Here is an 18,575-nt window from a genome sequence, read left to right as displayed (position 1 = left end):
ATATGAATGCTAAATAAAAATATCTATACTGATTTATATTTCATTAACTATAAAGTTGTTCCGGATATTGTTTTATAAAAAAATAAATTATGTCAAATGATGGTTTGAAATCGCATAATCGACTAATATTACACTTATATTCTTTGACACTACGTCACTATAGTTTATTTATCAATATCAATTGTTCCGAATTTTTAACTGAAAACTAATTTATGTCAAATGACTTTTTTTTTTTTAAATATCGACAATAGGTTGTTCAGGATTTTAAAATAAGAAAGTAATTTACTAGAAACGATTATTGAAAATCAAATCATTTTTTAGACTTATTTTAAAGTTAATTTTCTTGCCGAAACATAATAAAAGTTGTTTAATCGGTAAAGAATGTTCCGGATTTTGTTTCGAAAAAGAAATCGACCTACATTACCTTAATTTTCTTATAAATCGTCGCCAAAAATGATCCGAATTTTATAGGAAAAATTTAATAACGCTAATAAATGTTTGAAATCCCTCTTCTAATAAATAAAACAAATAATTTTCTCATTTACGAAAATTGATTGTTCCGATTTTTTTATGAAAAATATTTTAATTCTATTGATGTAAAATCGCACTTCTCTCTTACACTACATTTAACTTTCTAGCTAAAACAATAGAAAATCTAATTATCATTAATATTATGTTCCGATTTTTAAGGAAAACAACTTCATTACACCAAAGTATGGTTCAAAAATCTCCAAAAGGCTATGGTACATCTAATTTTCATAATAGACCATCCCACAAATTTAATTAACGGTATTTGATTAATCTGGAATTCTTATTTTCTCTCACTATAAATATATAAATATGACTGACAGACAGACTGACAGACAAAACAAAAAAGCGTCTTTAATCCTTATATATATATATATATATATATATATATATATATATATTATATATATATATATATATATATATATATATATATATATATATCATGGGCGTAGCCAGGATTTTTTTTAGGGGGGGGGATTTTTTTGCATATTCTGAGGTATCTACAGTGCATTTTCCAGCTATTAAAAAGTTTATTTTCAAAAACCTAATGTGCTATTCTTACTGACTTAGAATCTCCGTTCGGCGCATTTGCCGTCAAGCTGTTTCCACAAAAATCTGTCACTGGTAATGTCTGAAGCCTCTTCCCACCTGCTCTGAGGATCTCAATGAATGTGTGGTACCAAGTTGTACTAGTATGTCATCGCAACTCTTATTATGCGTAATTCATTTTGTCGGAGAACATGTCCCGCAAACCTCATGCGACGCTCTATCACAATCTTGCTAAGGTGTTGACTGCCACTTCGGCATAGGATTTCCTTGATTTACACCCGATCTCTATAAATGACTCCTAAAATATTTCTTAGCCATGTTTGTTGAGCCACATTTAGTGTTTTTCAATTTCGGCAGATGACTATTTACTGCAATTTATTAATGGAGCCCCGCCACTGGTAGAAATGTGTAACCTATCTTGAATACGCTCTTGGAATTAAGTGACTGTAGTTTGCTTTAGATTTTATATCGAGAAGGGAAGGATTATCGTCAAAATCATCTGTTGGGGGTTTTCAACTAAAAAATCTCTGGAGTTGTTTTTTTTTAAATTCAAAACCCCATTTAGCTACGGTAATTGAACTTAGTAACTGTAGTTTGCTTTAGAATAATATTGAAGATAGAGGTTTTCCACCCCAAAACACTCTGTAGGGGAATTTTAAACTCAAAACCATCTGGAGGGGTTTTAAACTTTAAAAAAAAAGCCATCTGTATGAGAGGGATTTAAACTTGAAAACCCCAATAGGATGGGCTACGCTAAAATATTTTTGGTGTGTACTTTGCTTTTTTTATATTGAAGAGATATTTGTTTAGCATCGAACCCCTCTGTAGGGGGGTTTAAACTCAAAACCCCTTTTGGCAACGCTCATAGCATTTTGAGTGCGTATTTTGCTTTTTTTCTTACACTGAAGAAGTATTTTGTAGCTTCAAACCCAGCTGGCGGGGGGTTTAAACTCTAAACCCCTTTGACTACACTCATAACATTTTGAGTGTATAATTTGCTTTGTTTTTATTATTAAAGAGGTATTTTTAACCTTCAGACTCCGCTGAAGGGGGGTTTAAACTCAAAACTTAGTCAAAACCCATTTAGCTACGCTCATAACATTTTGAAGACGTATTTTTTTAGCTTCAAATCCTACTGAAGAGAGGGGGGGGGTAAACTCAAAACCCCTTTGGCTACGCTCATAGAATTTTGAGAGTGTAATTTGCTTTTTTATATTGAAGAGGGGGTTTATCGTAAATTTTGGAGGGGGTTTTAAAATCAAAATCCTCCTTAACTGTGCTCTTGGAATTTGGGGATTGTCGTTTGCATTTTTTGAACCCCAACCCCCCCCCCCTCCGGCTACGCCCATGATATACATATTTAGTCTAACTAGCCCATCAAATGAAATGCTAAAAGAACTCACTCGATGCACCAATGTCTATGAACCCTCAAGAAGCTGCTCGTATAGAAGACATTTTTAGTCTAACTAGGGCGTGTGACGTAATGGAATATTTTTCCTTTGACGTCATATGGAGCTAATTCTTTAAATGAAATGCTAAAATAACTCGGTATAGTAATGTTTATTAAACCTCGTAATGTGACTCGCATTTTAAAAAGACGTAATAGCTAGATTTAGATCTAATCTAGATTTCTTACACTAAATCTAGATTTTTTTTTTACCAGCTAGATTTTTTACACTAGATCTAGATTTATTTATTTTTTTTACACTAGAGCTTGATTTTTAAAACTAAATTTAGATTTAAGTTCTAATTAAAATCATTGTAGAATCTAGATCTAGAATTTCTTGGTCTAGTTTAGAATGTTTGTTGTTTTACATGTTTCTGATGTTCCTTCAGAATTGTGGTCCAAACCTTCCGCAGGACGACGGGGGATGGGAGCGGGCAGAGTTTGAACCTGGGACCATCGACGAATCCAAACGACAGTCCAACGCGCAAACCGCACTACCAGACAGCCATGATTTAGACTAGATCAATATCTATAATTTTAATTTCTAGACTTAAAGTGTACATTTTTATTTCTAAAGTCTAGATTGTCAATATGTCAATATTGCAATGTAATAAAATACTAAAACTTATCTACTATTTTAAAATTTAATACTGCAATTAGTCTATTAATTGATTATCTAGTGTGTTTTATTTACAAAAATGTTATCTAAATTACATCTATATTATCCCAAATATATATTTTATATCTAGATCTAGTAGATATAGATATTGAGAGTGCTAAATTAGAAGTTTAATTTAGGTAGATCTACATCCTCATTCTAGTTCCATTTAAATGAAAATGCTCAATACTAAAAGATTATCTAAAATCGATCTTCTGACATATTGTACATATATTCTGTAGTTGTCATTCCGTAATGTGTAGGTATATTATCAATAAAAGGTTATCAGTTTGTGACCAGTTTGTCATTAGGTTAAGAGCAATGCCTGGTCGTGCGGTTAGCGCGAAGGACTGATTATCTCTACTGTCTCGGTTTCATACCCTGCTCGATGCCATATTTTACATTAAATTTTTATTTTTACAACGCCAAATAAATCTTTGAGACATTATTACTTTTAACAATCAAAAGAAAATCACGTCTTGAATATTCCTTGCGAATGTGCGGATTCGACAGGGATCTGTCTCCCACAGTTGCCACACAAACTCTCTTTGTAATCTTGTTGTTTTTGTATTTGAAAATTATGGTATATTGTTTTATGTGTATTTACTACTTTACTTTTGAGTCTTCTATCCTGAAGGCTTTCTAAATTTAGTTATTTTACTAAAGGTGTTACTCTAGTCAAATGTGAATATTCGTTTGTTATGATTCTCACTGCTCTATTTTGTGTCTGTTCCAGTTTCTTAGTGTTTTCTTGAGTTGAAGGGTTCCAAACAGAGGATGCATATTCTATTATTGGCCTAACCAAGGTTAAATAACATTTTAGTTTAATGGGGCTTTTTTATTTATAGAAATTTCTTTCTTTTTTTATTTTTTTTTCATCAATATGAGGATTCAATTTTTTTCATTTCTTACAACACCTAGGTATTTTGCGTTTTTAGTGTGTTACTGGTTTACCATGAATAGAATAAGTGGAATTAATTTGTTTTAGTTTTTTTTTTTTTTTTGTTACTCTTAACTGACATTTTTCTGGGAGGAAAGACATACTTTAATTTGATTCCCATTTCTGTAATTCATCGAAATCTCTTTGTAAAATTTCTGTATCTTGTGTTGTTTTTATTGTTCTATATATTGTGATTTAATGCAATTTGGTAAATCATTTGTTACAGCGCGACGTCATGATGCTCTGTCCTGTGCTTATTAGTAACAATAACAAATATATCATTCTATGTGTGTATGTGTAGAACTGTGAGTTCGTAGTTTCTTTGTATTTCAACAGAAACAGAATAAAGATCAGCATATTTTATATTTTGTATGTAATATTTAACAAACAAAAATATACACAAAATACACATCTCTTTGGTTGTGGATATATTTTATAGCGAAGGAAAAAAAACAACAGCTTTAGGTTCAAATATTAGAACACAAAAAAAAATAGTTGTTTGAATAGGTGAGAACCTATATACCGTCTGTAGTGATTGGAATTTGTTCTATTTCATCCCAATCCTCATTGGTTAAGTTAACTTTAGGGTACTCGACAATTGAAGGCGTATCCATTGGACCAGCATCAACGATAAAAACACGATCTGGGCATATGTTTTTAAACTTGACCTCGTTAGGAACTGACCTTATGTTTCTACCTTTCTCCCAAACGACATCGATCTTTGATCCCCAAACGCGTTCCAGTTTTCCACTCACTGTGAATGTATACTGTTCCTCTCTTGACATCACATCGATAATACGTGTCACAGGAGGATTGTTCTTAGTCATCTCCATCCATAACCAAGGCTTAGCACTACTTGTGTATTGTCGTTTAATTGCTTCGTAGAAAGGCTCAAAATGATCTCCAAACGCATGAGACACTCTCCAAAATTTTTTAGGTGTTTCATATTTGTAATGAAAATTGTAATTTGGGTTGCTGTTTTCATCATCAGTGGATAAATATCCGTCAAATGTTACGCTGAATTTCGCTACGATGATAGCCGTGTAAGGAATTGTTGTTCTAGATTTGCTCACCATAATTTTATACTTTGCATATGACTTTGGTGGGATAACTTTATTCGTAGCTACTCTAAAATTTATCGAATTGGAATGTTGTTTTTGATTGGTTGTTGATGATGAATACTCAACACGAAACGTAAAGGACATAGATACACTGCCTAGAGACTTGACTCCGAAATCAAGAGAAAGAGACATTTCAGCGCTATTCTTCCACGTACTTGATGCCGTGTGTGTGATTGTTTCCTGTATTGTTTTCGAATATTCAATGTCTTTCGTTGATTCTGTGTCTAGGTAGTTATACTCTTCCCCTGTATGTATTTCTTCAGCTTCGAGATCATCATGAATACTTTCACCGTAGATAATATCCTTCACGGCTAAAGACCAGTTTCCGTATAAAATTCGGAACAAGAAATTACAATTAATATCATAGCAATTTCTTTTATCCAAAAAACCTCTGCCAGCAGTCGTATGATCTTTGCCTACATAAAAGTCTTCCCCTACGAAGAGACCGCTATAACCAAAAGTATTCATGTAGCCCATATAAGTTGCCAGATTTGCCAATTTTCTCAAATTCTTTTCCATTATTTTTGTTTTCAATTCCTCTGCACTATGTATTTTCAACTCTTCTTCCATATGACAACAGTAGAATTTACCGATGCACAACGGGGCATTACATTTGTGTCTGTATAAACCAGCTATAAAGTAACCATCTTTTGTACATTCATATAACTTTGCTTCATTAAAATGTACGTCCTCAGCATAACAATCGCGGTAATAGGGAGGATAAATACCAATCTTGGCACATCTGCCATGTTCAATGTTATGCAATTGAGTAGTTCCGTCCGAATTGACCGTTGTATATATACCCTGAAGAAAATATCCACTTGGACATCGGGACCATGATTGGTCTTTAGAAAATGTTTTTTGCCAGTTAGCATAGACTACGACGACATCGCCAGAAAGGTATTCTTCATCGAAGGTGCAGCACTTCACTGCTGCTATAACGTCGAGACCTTCGCTTTTACTTTTCAAAGAGTTTCTTATCAGCCCTTTAATGAACGAGTTACCTATCGATCCACGGTGACATATGGATTGACCAGCGACTTTAAAGTTTCCCGACCAAGGAAAATTGTGACATTTGCCATCGACTATTTCTAACAATGTCATAATAAAACAGAACTTCAAGAACAACATCTTTGTTACCTGGGAAATAAATATAAACGCATAGAGATATTAGGTACAAAGTTTACATGTATAATAATATTTTTTGAATGACCCTAAATGTGTATTGGTGATTATCTTTGAAAAGTTCAAAGGTTAAGTGGTTGTCAAACATTTACTTTTCTAGACGAAGTCAGAAAAAATCATTTTGAGAATCGTGACCTCACATTAACATTAATAGCCCTAAAAACAGAAACAATTAAGTAAGATTTGTTAAATTTACATTCCCTCCAAAATATTGATCGGATTTGTACGCCATGCTAGAGATCAACTTTAAATTATAGATCCAATCCAATTAATTAATATACATATAGTGTTATATCAATATTTACTTAAATCAATGAAAAAGCAATGTGGATGGATTATAATACTTTTCTCAACTCCAGATAATAGACTCAAATAGATCTCAATCAGTTATGGGTGAATTTTTACAAAAATTGGATAGAATTTTAAGGGACTTTTTTTGGCGGGACTTAAAAAAAATACAAATGAAATTTGACATTAAAACTAAGGCTATCAAAATTAATCATGAGGCGCAGTGGCTGAGCGGTAAAGCGCTTGGCTTCCGAACCGGGGACCGGGGTTCGAATCCTGGTGAAGACTGGGATTTTTAATTTCGGGATCATCGGGCGCCTCTGAGTCCACCCAGCTCTAAAGGGTACCTGACATTAGTTGGGGAAAAGTAAAGGCAGTTGGTCATTGTGCTGGCCACATGACACCATCGTTAACCGTAGGCCACAGAAACAGATGACCTTTACATCATCTGCCCTATAGACCACAAGGTCTGAAAGGGGAACTTTACTTTACTTTACTATCAAAGCTTTGTATATGTTGCTTAAGCTGCGAGTGTTTTGGTAACAGTTCGTTATAATTTGATTAAAATCTGTACAATATTCTTAACACTAAACTCAGCTGTTTATGGTCAGTCTATACTAGGATATTCATACATAGTGCTTTTTTTTTTTGTGACGGCACGCACAGTTACAGCGTACCGGCACCTTTTTTTGTTTTTTGTGACGGCACGCACAGTTACTGCGTACCGGCACCTTTTTTTGTTTTTTGTGACGGCACGCACAGTTACAGCGTACCGGCACCTTTTTTTGTTTTTTGTGACGGCACGCACAGTTACAGCGTACCGGAACCTTTTTTTAAAATTTTCTAACGTTTCTTGTATTTCAACTTTTTTAATTTAATTTATTAGTAGTTAAAAGTTAGGTACTTCGTCACTGAGTACCGGCACCTATTTTGTTAAAAAAATAACAACACTGCTCATACCTATATATACTAAGCCTTTCAGACCTGTGCTTTTGACAGTCGGAGATACAAGACACTGGTAGCAAAAACAGACACAAAAACAAATTTGTCTCCGTGGCAATGAATTCACTGAATAAAATGTAACGATCTGATAAAAATTGTTCACATGTAAATTATGAGTAAGTCTAGTGTGAATGTATATTTTGGTTTTCTTTAGTTATCATGTTTTGTTTGGTATTATGCAAAATTGTAAGACATATTTCCATATGAATAATAAAGTTAATAATTATTATTATTAATATTATTTCAGGTTTATTTAAATACTAGTTATTACATTTGGTGCTTGTTGCTATATTTATGAATTATCTTCGAAAGTAATTAGTTTAAAATATTTACTCACGTACTTATCCTTTAATTACTAAAGAACTGGCTCTTCAAACGAGATTCTTGAGAGATTGTTTCTTGTCTAAACTTTGATGAGATAACTACTTCGACGGGGAGAAATAGAGTCTTTTTATTTAGATCTATGCAGATAATCACATTATTGGAAGCAAAGGCTTACTGTTGGTAAATAAGATTATAATGTCGTGAAAATAATAAGATAAGTTGAATATGTCTACGGACAAAAACAAAAAGTAGTCGGGAAAAAAAAGGCAGGGTATGAGTTCGTTGATGTCAAATGCAATAATTTAATCATTAAAAACGATCTTGCAAGTTTTTGTTTTTTAAAAATTCTGAACAATCGATACAAATGTTTACATTCTTCCTGACACAATAGAAGACTATTTAAAAAGAACAAAGAATTCCATTAGATCCATACATGAAACTTCTATTCTTATTTCATCCAGACAAAAACTGTTGTAAAAAAAAACACCTATTGAAATGTACACAGACTCTAATGGTCTGTAACTCTGGTACATAGACGTTTATTTTGTGTACGCAAATCGCTTGAGAGGTTTAGCTAATTTTCTCTATTTTGATATCGTGGGTAACCTTTGACATTGTGTGCGTTGAATCGGAAAGTGTACAGCTCAAGCTGGCACGTGTTTGATGACGTTCAAGTCAAAGAGATTTTGTATCGTACAATGTGATTGGATGGTGTTCAGGACTAATGAGAAGTCAACGAGTCATACTCTAGCATAGTGTACAGAAAAATACCGGCATTGTCCGCCTATGCTAATTTGAAATCTAAAACCAAAAGCAAAAGTTAAAAATTACATTGCAATATTCAAAACAAAAAGAAGAATATGTTTCAGTAGCCTCTTAGAAAATCGTATAGCTTTTTTTTTGCCCCCCCCCCTAAAAAAACCTTTGGTCTTACGATGTTCCCTGTAAATTGATTACAAGTAAAATTAAAATCGATTAAACTTATTTGTGGCACAAAAATACTTTTTTTGGGTTAGTGATGAAATATTATTTCAAAATTGTGTAGTCATGTAGCTTATTGAGACATATGGAGTACCATAAAACCGATGATAAAAGGTTTGTCGTAACAAAAGGCTTCCTTAGTAGTATAGAATAAAGAAAAATCCAGATCTATCCACTATTCACTTTGTGAACTGTGATACACAGTTAACAACTTGTTTCAATTTTAGCTCACAATTTCATTCCTATTTGAATCTTAAAACTTTAAATAAAATACAAACAAACTTCCAAAATAAGCAAATCTTTCATACTAGCTTTCAACAGTCTCATGTAACAAATGATGAGCAACATGTTTTGTTAACTGAGTTTCGCTGAATTCCAAAACGGAGTTGTTGGTTTTGCTAAGCTCTTTAATACAATTCTAGAATTTTTTTAATTTTTTTTTTGAGTAAGAAGGAAGATTTATCGTTTGGCAATGACTTAAAGCAGGCTAAAAAAAATATTTTTCATGGTAGGCATCTAATAAAGGCATCGAATAAGACTTACCATCGACTGCAAGAAAAGAAATTGACTTTCAAAGATTAAATCATTTTCTCTTTTATTAAAAGATATTAAATCTATTATAAAGGGTTTTACAATCTCATATAGCCTCTTTACTATTGGCAAGCTTTGTGACCTAGGACATGGATGACTATGTTATTCACCTCTATGATAAAAATGTGGTTTTAAAAAATTGAATTAAAATGACAATTTTTTAAACAGCTATTACTGATGTTCAAATTGAGTTGCAGGAAAAATAAATAGATTTACGAAATTGAGTCTTCAATAAAAAGAATATTACAATATGAGACAAAACAGAAATATGGCTTCACTTAACAAATGTCATGTAAAATTCCAAAACTGTGGTCGAAAATAGAATTATATTTAGCCTTTTTTATCAACATACATGGTTAACCTAGATTTAGTGCATAACAAACTTAATGAATAAGCAATGACACTAGAGAAGACCTTCACCTTTCTTTGACTAATTTAAAGCTTGACATTTCTAATAGGTTAGACTGCGATAGGCGCTAGGGTCCATTAGCTTCATTTCATTTTGTGTGTGTGTGTGTGAAAGAGAGAGAGAAAGAGAATTCAGCAATAATAATATTTATATAAAAATCTGAAGAAATTTACAATGAAACCCCCCCAGAGAGTAGACCCTAAAATTCAATAACTTGAAAAGCAATTGATTTGAAAGTTATAACAATAAGATTTTTTTTTGTATCACTGCAAGTTATTTGATATAATTTTTTTTATTTCGTGGTCGAGAGGCTAAGTACGCTTGAACTTTGCTTGGCTACCTATGATAGGGACTCGAGGTTGCACCCAACTCGAGCAGAGTTCTGTTTACTGAGCGCCTAAAGCGTAACCCAAAGGCAGCACGGAAAAACCTTCTCCCAGACACCCCCTCCCCCCAATGGTCCTCAAATGAGATTGGGCCATAGCGCTCTCTATATATATATGGCTCCTTCTGTCTCGTAAGACAATGGATGCGCCCAGATTTAGTCACTGGCTTTGGTTACGATCAAGCCAATTCTGGTTCGGCAGAGTTTGCCACAATTCGAGCATCTATATTCATCTGTCCTAGGGCTCACTGACATGGCAGCTTTCTTTTTCTTTCTCTTGACCGATGCAGCTTCATTTCTTTTGCATTCAGCAAAGTTCGTACCAGCATGTACACTCTGTCTCCATGCTGTCCGGTCTTGGGCTATCTCCTCATCATATGAAAAAAAAATTATTATATGCTATTTTAAATTTTACTCCACTTATAATTATAAGCATACACAATAGATGTTATCTCTTAAAATTTTTTTTGTGCAAATGTAATAGTAAGTATAACAGAACTTACTTAACTTAGCAACCAATAACAAACAAAAAAATTGACAAAAAATCAAAAGCCGTTTGCATAAATGTGTTCCAAATATGCTTAATAGTTACTTCCCTTAATAATAGGCTACCGTGTTGGTTACTATTATTTATTAGTTAATAGTTGTAAAAATAGTGTATTTTATGAAAAACTGCTTACATAGATGATTTTAAAAATTACATTTTTCGCATTCAAAAAAGAAAAAAAGGAGCCGTTGCATTAGAACTTTGAAAAGTCTAAAATGTCGGATTTTCGTTATCTTTTCTATGTTACGAGATCTAAACGGAACAGACGTACGGATGGACAGACAGACAGACGGACGGATGGACAGACAGATAGAATATACAAGGCTAATAGCTTCTATTGCTATTACGGGGGCCGCTAAAAATGGCATTTTATTCATCTATGTCTTCTCACTCTTTATTAGTACTTTTCTATAAAAAAAAGGGGGGGGGGGGCTGGAGGATGTTTTTAAAGAAAGATACGAGAAGAGTGTGGTAGGCCAAACAACAGTTGAATACCATTGGTATAAAGGATACGTGACCCTGTTGTCGTCAAATACAAGAATCAATCATTAAAAACCAATACAACTTTACAAAATAACATCAAGCTGTACTACTAGCATTTTTATCAGAAAAAGACATTAACTAACAAGGTTACAAAGACAGTTTGTGTGGAAACACAAACTTAAAATCGGCCCCCGAAGTGGTCCACCCAGGCAGACTTCAATATTTTCAGAAAGAACATCCAAATGAAATTATATCAAAGACAAATGAGAGATAAGAATGGAGAAAGAAGGTTGACAGATGTTGTGTAGTGCCCCAATGGTGCTGCAGATCAAAGGATAGGTGCAAGTGAATGCAAAGTTAGATGTGAGCCTTGCCTAATTGGTTCCCCTTTCAGACCTTGTGGTCTATAGGGCAGATGATGTAAAGTTCATCTGTTTTTGTGGCCTACGGTTAACGAGGGTATTATGTAGCCAGCACAACGACCAACCGCCTTTGCCTTTCCCCAACTAATGTCAGGTACCCATTAGAGCTGGGTGGACTCAGAGGCGCCCAAGGATTCCGAAGTTGAAAATCCAAGTCTTCACCAGGATTCGAACCCGGGACCCTCGGTTCGGAAGCTAAGCGCTTTACCGAGCCTCTCCGGTCTTAAAATATTGTAATTGTTATGAAAAGGATTAATCTTTTATTCGGATTCTCTATCTGGTAGCCTAGCATATTGCTCAAGAAAATGAAGTTTATAAGATTACTATTCGTTTTAAATTAGGTCTAACTTATAATGCATACTAATTAGCTTTTTCTCTTTAAAAAAACTGCTTACATAACCGATTTTAAAAATTAGATTTTTCGCTTTCAGGAAAAAAAAAGTAGCCGTTGCATCAGAACTTTGAATGGTCTAAAATATTGCGATGTCGCATTTGCAATATCTTTTCTAGTTTACGAGATCTAAACGGGACGGACGGACAGACGGACAGACGGACAGACATTTTGCACAAAACTAATAGCGTCTTTTCCCCTTTCGGGGCCGCTAAAAAGTGGATGACCTCTGGAGTTTCATTAAAAGCCATCTTGAAACATTATAGAAACTAATACCAACTACATAAATATAAAACATAATAAATTAATGCTGGATTAATAGTAGATTAAAGAAAATTTGCCACACAAACTTTATATATATATATATATATATATATATATATATATATATATATATATATATATATTGCGGAGGGTGGTAAAAAAAACACCTCTCCCCACCGAAAAAAATCATGGCTACGCCCATGATATGACATCCCATTTGTGGGCCGGTTTTTTATGGTAATGCCCGGGCCGATTTTGATACCCAGTCAGCCCCTGCTGACCGGTCAACTCTCCGGCAATGATACTCCACCGGAGCCAAATATGACCGAATACTGAAAAAAAAAAGTCAAATATTCGACAGAAGCAGGAGCGACTATTCGATACACCCCTAATGGTTAATGGAGACCAATAGCTTGTTGCCACGTCACGCATGGCGATTGCTCTTGCTTAAATCCCATACAGGCTCGAGACACCATAGCAACATATGTTTCGAATGTTTCACACATTAAAACATAAAGAACTAGATGAACAAATTAATATCTTTTTATTCAGTGTTTCTATAACATATTCGTTGTTCTATCAGCTCTCTTAACCTGTTTGTGATTATAAAATTATAGAACACAATAACTTAGAATTACCCAGCAATTTGTTAAGCTACTACGTTTTAGCTTCAACTACCACAAGAGAGAGAATTTATTTGTGGCTTTGTGCCGAGTTGATAGGATTTGTAAGCCAAAGTTAGTTAGTTGGAGCTTAATAGTTGGTTGGAACGAATGATTGGGTGGAGCCCATTAGTTAGAGAATAATATCTGGTTAGGTTTTCGGATGAGTTAGGCTTCATTGTTAGGTTGGGCTTAATGATTGTGTGGATCTTATTATTAAGAGCGTATTGGTTGGTTGGGCTTAATCATTGCTCGAATTGTGCGCATACAATAAGCTCTTCATCACAAGCAAAATAACTGCACTGTGCCTCATGAAGGCATTCTTGGTCTGGGCACTGGCACCAGCTAGACAAGAAAAAGAGACATTAGAACAATGCTGACAACACGTAGGTATCAAAAAGCGGATTGTGATACTGATCACACATTAGTGCCCTGCCGAAAAAGACTGCTGCCAACTACAATCCACACATAACAAAGGTGTCGCATCTGGCAGAGAAAATCAGTGGTACCGTTGCAACGGTGAGCGATTGGATGGTTGAAAATAAACTCGAGATGAACGAAGATAAGACAGAAATAATTAATATTGGCACTCGGAACAATGTCTCAAAAATTGAAAGCACAGATTCTCTTTTTATCAACAACTACCATGTTCCTTTTGTCAATGTAATGCGGAATTGTCTTCGACTCAACACTATCTTTCGACCCACACATAAGTCAGCTCTGCAAGGGTCTTTATCTCCAGCTGCGTAGATTAGGCCAGATCCGACCATATTTAACAACGCAGTCAACAAAAACGCTAGCTGTGGCATTCATACTCTCCCGCCTTGACTACTGCAACGCCGTGCTAGCAGGTATACCTGATGACAAAATAGCCAAGCTGCAACGTATACATAACAACGCCGCTCGAATAGTCCTTAAAAATAACTAGACAAGATTCTGCTACTACGCTCTTGCGAACTCTCCATTGGCTTCCCGTGAAAGCGAGAATCCACTACAAGGTGGCCATACTTTGTCATCAGTGTATCTATAATAAAGAAATGCCCTTGTACCTTAGAGAACTGATTACTCCATATGTCATATGGACATTTTTTTGTGATGCAGTGGACCAAAAATAAACACTGGTTTTTAGCAAGAACATAAACGAGGACTGATTTGAAGCCAGTTTGAAGTCTGATAGAAATTGACACTGCCACTAGAAACAAGAGAAAAGCCAAGCTAAACTACAAGATGGAGTCTACCCCAAGCAACCAACAAGCGCTTAAATCTACGCGGTAAAAGGCCAAAATAATTTCAAATACAATGCGCTGACAAATACTTGCAGGACCCAAAGATTCAATCTTTGCAGTCTATGGTAATATCAGAGGGCTATACGAAAGCATGAGAAATGTCTTTGGACCTTCTCCAGCAAGTCTGCACCGCTCTAATCAATAGATGGCATAATCATCATTGTTTGTGCGCTGCTACTGGAGCGATGGGTAGAACACTATGCAGAACTTTACCAAATTAAAAATGCCATCTTGCAAACCACTTTGTCTAACTTCCCAGCACTTTCAGTTTTGAACCAATTGCCTTCGGTAATAAACTGAGCGCAGCCTTTGGGATGCTTGCAACCGGAGGAGATAGTATTCTCGCAGAAGACATTTGTGCTGAAATCATTCCATGATCCAGCTACTTCACATACTGCTAAGCTTACATTGAGAACAAGAAATGGTCCCACAAGAAAAATAAACATAGTTACAATAAAAAAAAAAATAAAGGTGACCACTCTGATTGTATTAGTTATAGAGTGAAGGCTTATGGAATAGTGATACATGTTACCCTGAGTCATCCAAAACAGATAAGTTTTACTTTGTGCAGCAGCTACAGAAGAAAAGCAGAGAACAAAAAGATTCACTTTTTATAGCATTTATTGATTTAACCAAGGCTTTGACATAGTCAGCAGAAGCGATCTCTTTGCCTTACTAGAGAAAATTTGTGATAAATAGATAGATAGATAGATAGATAGATAGATAGACAGACAGATAGATAGATAGATAGATAGATAGATAGATAGATAGATAGATAGATAGATAGATAGATAGATAGATAGATAGATAGATAGATAGATAGATAGATAGGCAGACAGATAGATGGATAGACTGATTGATTGATTTAGAACGTTTCAATCTTCCAAAATGTTTTTCAAATTATTCTCTGGATCACATCTGCGAATCTAGTTACATCAAAATGTCATTTCGCAACAGTAGATTGTTTTTCACAAACACACACACACACACACAAAGAAGTCTCTTTTTTTAACTTTTGTTACCAATAATGAGATTTTCTAGGTCTTTATGACATTCTCCTTATGTGACGTACACAGTACATGTTTGAACCAAGTACAGACAATTGGTATCAATGTTCACAGTGTTTGAGGCCTTAAGCAGTAGCAAATATTTCCAATACATTTTTTTTAAAAAGATAACTGATAACTGTGGCTTGGCGCGCAAAGCGCTTGGCTTCCGAACCGGGGTCCCGGGTTCGAATCCTGGTGAAGACTGGGATTAATCATTTCGGGATATTTAGTAAGCTGGGGAAAGTAAAATCGGTTGATTGTTGAGCTGGCCACATGACACCCTCGTTCACTGCATGTTGTAAAGCTATCGATACATTATCAAACTTTAAATAATGTTTTGAGGACAGGCAGACCTTGAATTGGAAAATGTCCATTATTTAATATATAATTTGTGGTCCGGTTGAAATAGAAATGCCCGGGCAGATTTTGACCTCCAGTCATCCCTTGGTCGGAGGCTTGTCTGTTTTTGTGTTTCTACACAGTAGTCATTCGCACTGGCGGATCCAGAACTTTGGAGTGGGGGGGGCGATCGCCCCTACCCCCCCCCTGGATCCGCCAGTGCGTCATTGGTAGGCTTATTTAATTATCTTTTAACTTTTTCTTCACTGTAGTCACCGGCGGGGGGTGGGGGGGGAGGGGGGCATCAAATTGTCTTTTACTTTATGCATTCGCGCGGAGCTAAGCAGGATCAAGCTACTTCAGGCTAACATTCACCACCCTCTTCTTTGTTTGTTGAACCGTTGGGGCATCACTCATTATCTGTCGACCATCTTTCTCCGATCCTGTCCATATTTAAATTTTGTATTAATTATTAAAGTGACTATGAGTAGCCTATAGGTTGTTACAAAGCTTATATTTATATTAACTCACTAAGTCTACGTATCTTTCTGTCTATCTATCTGTCTGGTAAAAAGTTTGAAGTTTGTACACCATATTTCTAACACACGAAAGTTCGGATTAAATTGAAATGGTGCACAATTATTTATTGTGCTCGATAAAACAAGAATGAATAAAAACAAGCAAAATAAAAAAAAATCCTTAAAAAAATGTATATATATTTAGTGTAAACATTTCTTTTGGTCAGTCATTTATTTTAATTTGTAATAAGCTTCAGACCGCAATCTATAAAGGAGAACTCATTCAACCTATACCACCACTACAGTCAAGTATTTTTTTTTTTTCATTGGAAAGGGGACTAATTCACCTTATACCAACACATCAGTCAAATACTATTTATTTCTCTTGTTTGAGATACCAAACAAGTATTTTATTACCAATAGTTTAATTAACAAAATTCTTTTTTTATTTTATTTTATTTCAATTGATTCTTGTGTTAGTATTCTATTGGTAGTTCTTTTGTTTATTTGGTATCGAGCAAGGGAAAGAACTCGTACGTGCCAGATGGGGTGGTATAAATTGAATTAGTCCCCTTGAGAAGGTTTGAGCCCTAAGTTAGATTTCAAGTTTCAACATTGTTTTAAAGCGATCGCGTTGACATTCACAGATACTCCCTTCTCTCCCCCCCCCCTTTTTTTTTCTCCCAAACAAGAGATAGAATGATTGCGCTTTGAGAAAGTTAAAATCATGGAATGGTGCTTATCCAAAATAATTGGTAAACATATAAGTCTAGATCAATTTTTAAATTTAATGACATGACTGCTCCAAATTAATTGATAGAACTACACATTGATGTTAGTTTCTCGAAATACATTTTAATGTTTTATTTGTTTCTTTATAATATGCTCTGCCAGCTGTCAACGGCAATAAGGCTTATGTAACAGTCATAAGTCCAAGAGCAACGAAGCGAAGAGTAACTGCTTTTCAAGTGAGAGTCTCACTTGTGTCAATTTTGATAAACGAAATGTTCTACCATTTAGCTAACACGCTCAATAAATTAACCATAAAAAAAAATGTTTGCGTTTGAGTGCTAGCATCAAAACCAAACAAACTGTATGTGTATGTGGTTTTTAAAAATGTTTTGTTCAGTAATAAACCAATTTACACCATATTTTCACCATATTTGATGTTACTGACTTGTTAAGTGACCCTCACGTACACAGCTAGAAGCGGAAGTTATTATCACCAGTAATTCATTGAGATTGAGAGAGACAGACAGAGACAGAGAGAGAGAGAGAGAGACAGAGAGAGAGAGAGGGAGAGAAGGATCTAAGGCAGTGCAGACTGTGCAATTGCGTTAGCCTTCACCCTTATACGAAATCCACAGAATTAACAGAAATTCATAAAGTAATGAGAGGTGAATATATATATATATATACCATGGGCGTAGTCAGGATTTTTTTCGAGGGCCCCCCCCCTGGCTACGCCTATGATATATATATATATATATAATATTACCTGTTTCAGATAGAAGATGAAACCAGTCTGGGCGTGTCCAATAAAATATGGCTGATAAATTAATTTAGAAAAATATCGGCGCTATTTTGTCGTTGTCGTTGGCGGTATTTTGAATGTGCTATTTTGTCGAAGGCGGTATTTTGAATGTGCTATTTTGTCGTTGGCGGTATTTTGAATGCGCTATTTCGTCGTTGGCGGTATTTTGAATGTGCTATTTTGTCGTTGGCGGTATTTTGAATGTGCTATTTTGTCGTTGGCGGTATTTTGAATGCGCTATTTCGTCGTTGGCGGTATTTTGAATGTGCTATTTTGTCGAAGGCGGTATTTTGAATGTGCTATTTTGTCGTTGGCGGTATTTTGAATGCGCTATTTTGTCGTTGGCGGTATTAGGGTTACGAATAGCTTCACATTGCAAAGGAGAAGCCGGCAATTAGGGCCGGCCCTAGGAAATGAGATGCCCTAGGCGAAGTAAATTTGGTGGTGCCAAAAGAAATAGAATAGGAAAAAGTCAAAAGCGAAAACTATTTTTTTTATTTAAAAACAGACCAATAGTACTTAATAGTATCTCTATAAAGTACGAAAAGTTTTAACAAATAAGGTAAACCCGTTTCCACACTATTTTATATTTGATATGAATGTATCGGCTTAACGGTTAAACCCATTTTAACAATGTACTTTTATTTTCTTGGCGAAAGAAAAAAAAAA

General features: G+C 34.9%; 1 protein-coding gene across 2 annotated transcripts; it reads right to left on the bottom strand.

Moving 5' to 3' along the window:
- Window positions 1–4,481: 4,481 nt before the first annotated feature.
- On the bottom strand, window positions 4,482–8,158 carry LOC106067696 (uncharacterized). 2 transcript variants are annotated; one of them, XM_056039017.1, is made up of 2 exons: window positions 8,059–8,158; window positions 4,482–6,386 (listed from the first exon to the last, which is right to left on the bottom strand). In XM_056039017.1, the coding sequence occupies exon 2, from the start codon at window positions 6,375–6,377 to the stop codon at window positions 4,641–4,643; it is 1,737 nt and encodes a 578-aa protein (XP_055894992.1). In that variant the 5' UTR covers window positions 6,378–6,386; window positions 8,059–8,158; the 3' UTR covers window positions 4,482–4,640. The 2 variants fall into 2 exon arrangements, with proteins under 2 accessions (XP_055894992.1, XP_055894993.1); XM_056039018.1 differs by having other exon boundaries at window positions 8,063–8,141.
- Window positions 8,159–18,575: the final 10,417 nt, after the last annotated feature.

The sequence above is a fragment of the Biomphalaria glabrata genome, chromosome 8 (genome assembly GCF_947242115.1).
Source record: "Biomphalaria glabrata chromosome 8, xgBioGlab47.1, whole genome shotgun sequence".
Classification (NCBI taxonomy): domain Eukaryota; kingdom Metazoa; phylum Mollusca; class Gastropoda; family Planorbidae; genus Biomphalaria; species Biomphalaria glabrata.
The sequence above is the reverse complement of the archived record's forward strand: the minus strand, read 5'-3'. Positions and strand labels throughout refer to the sequence as shown.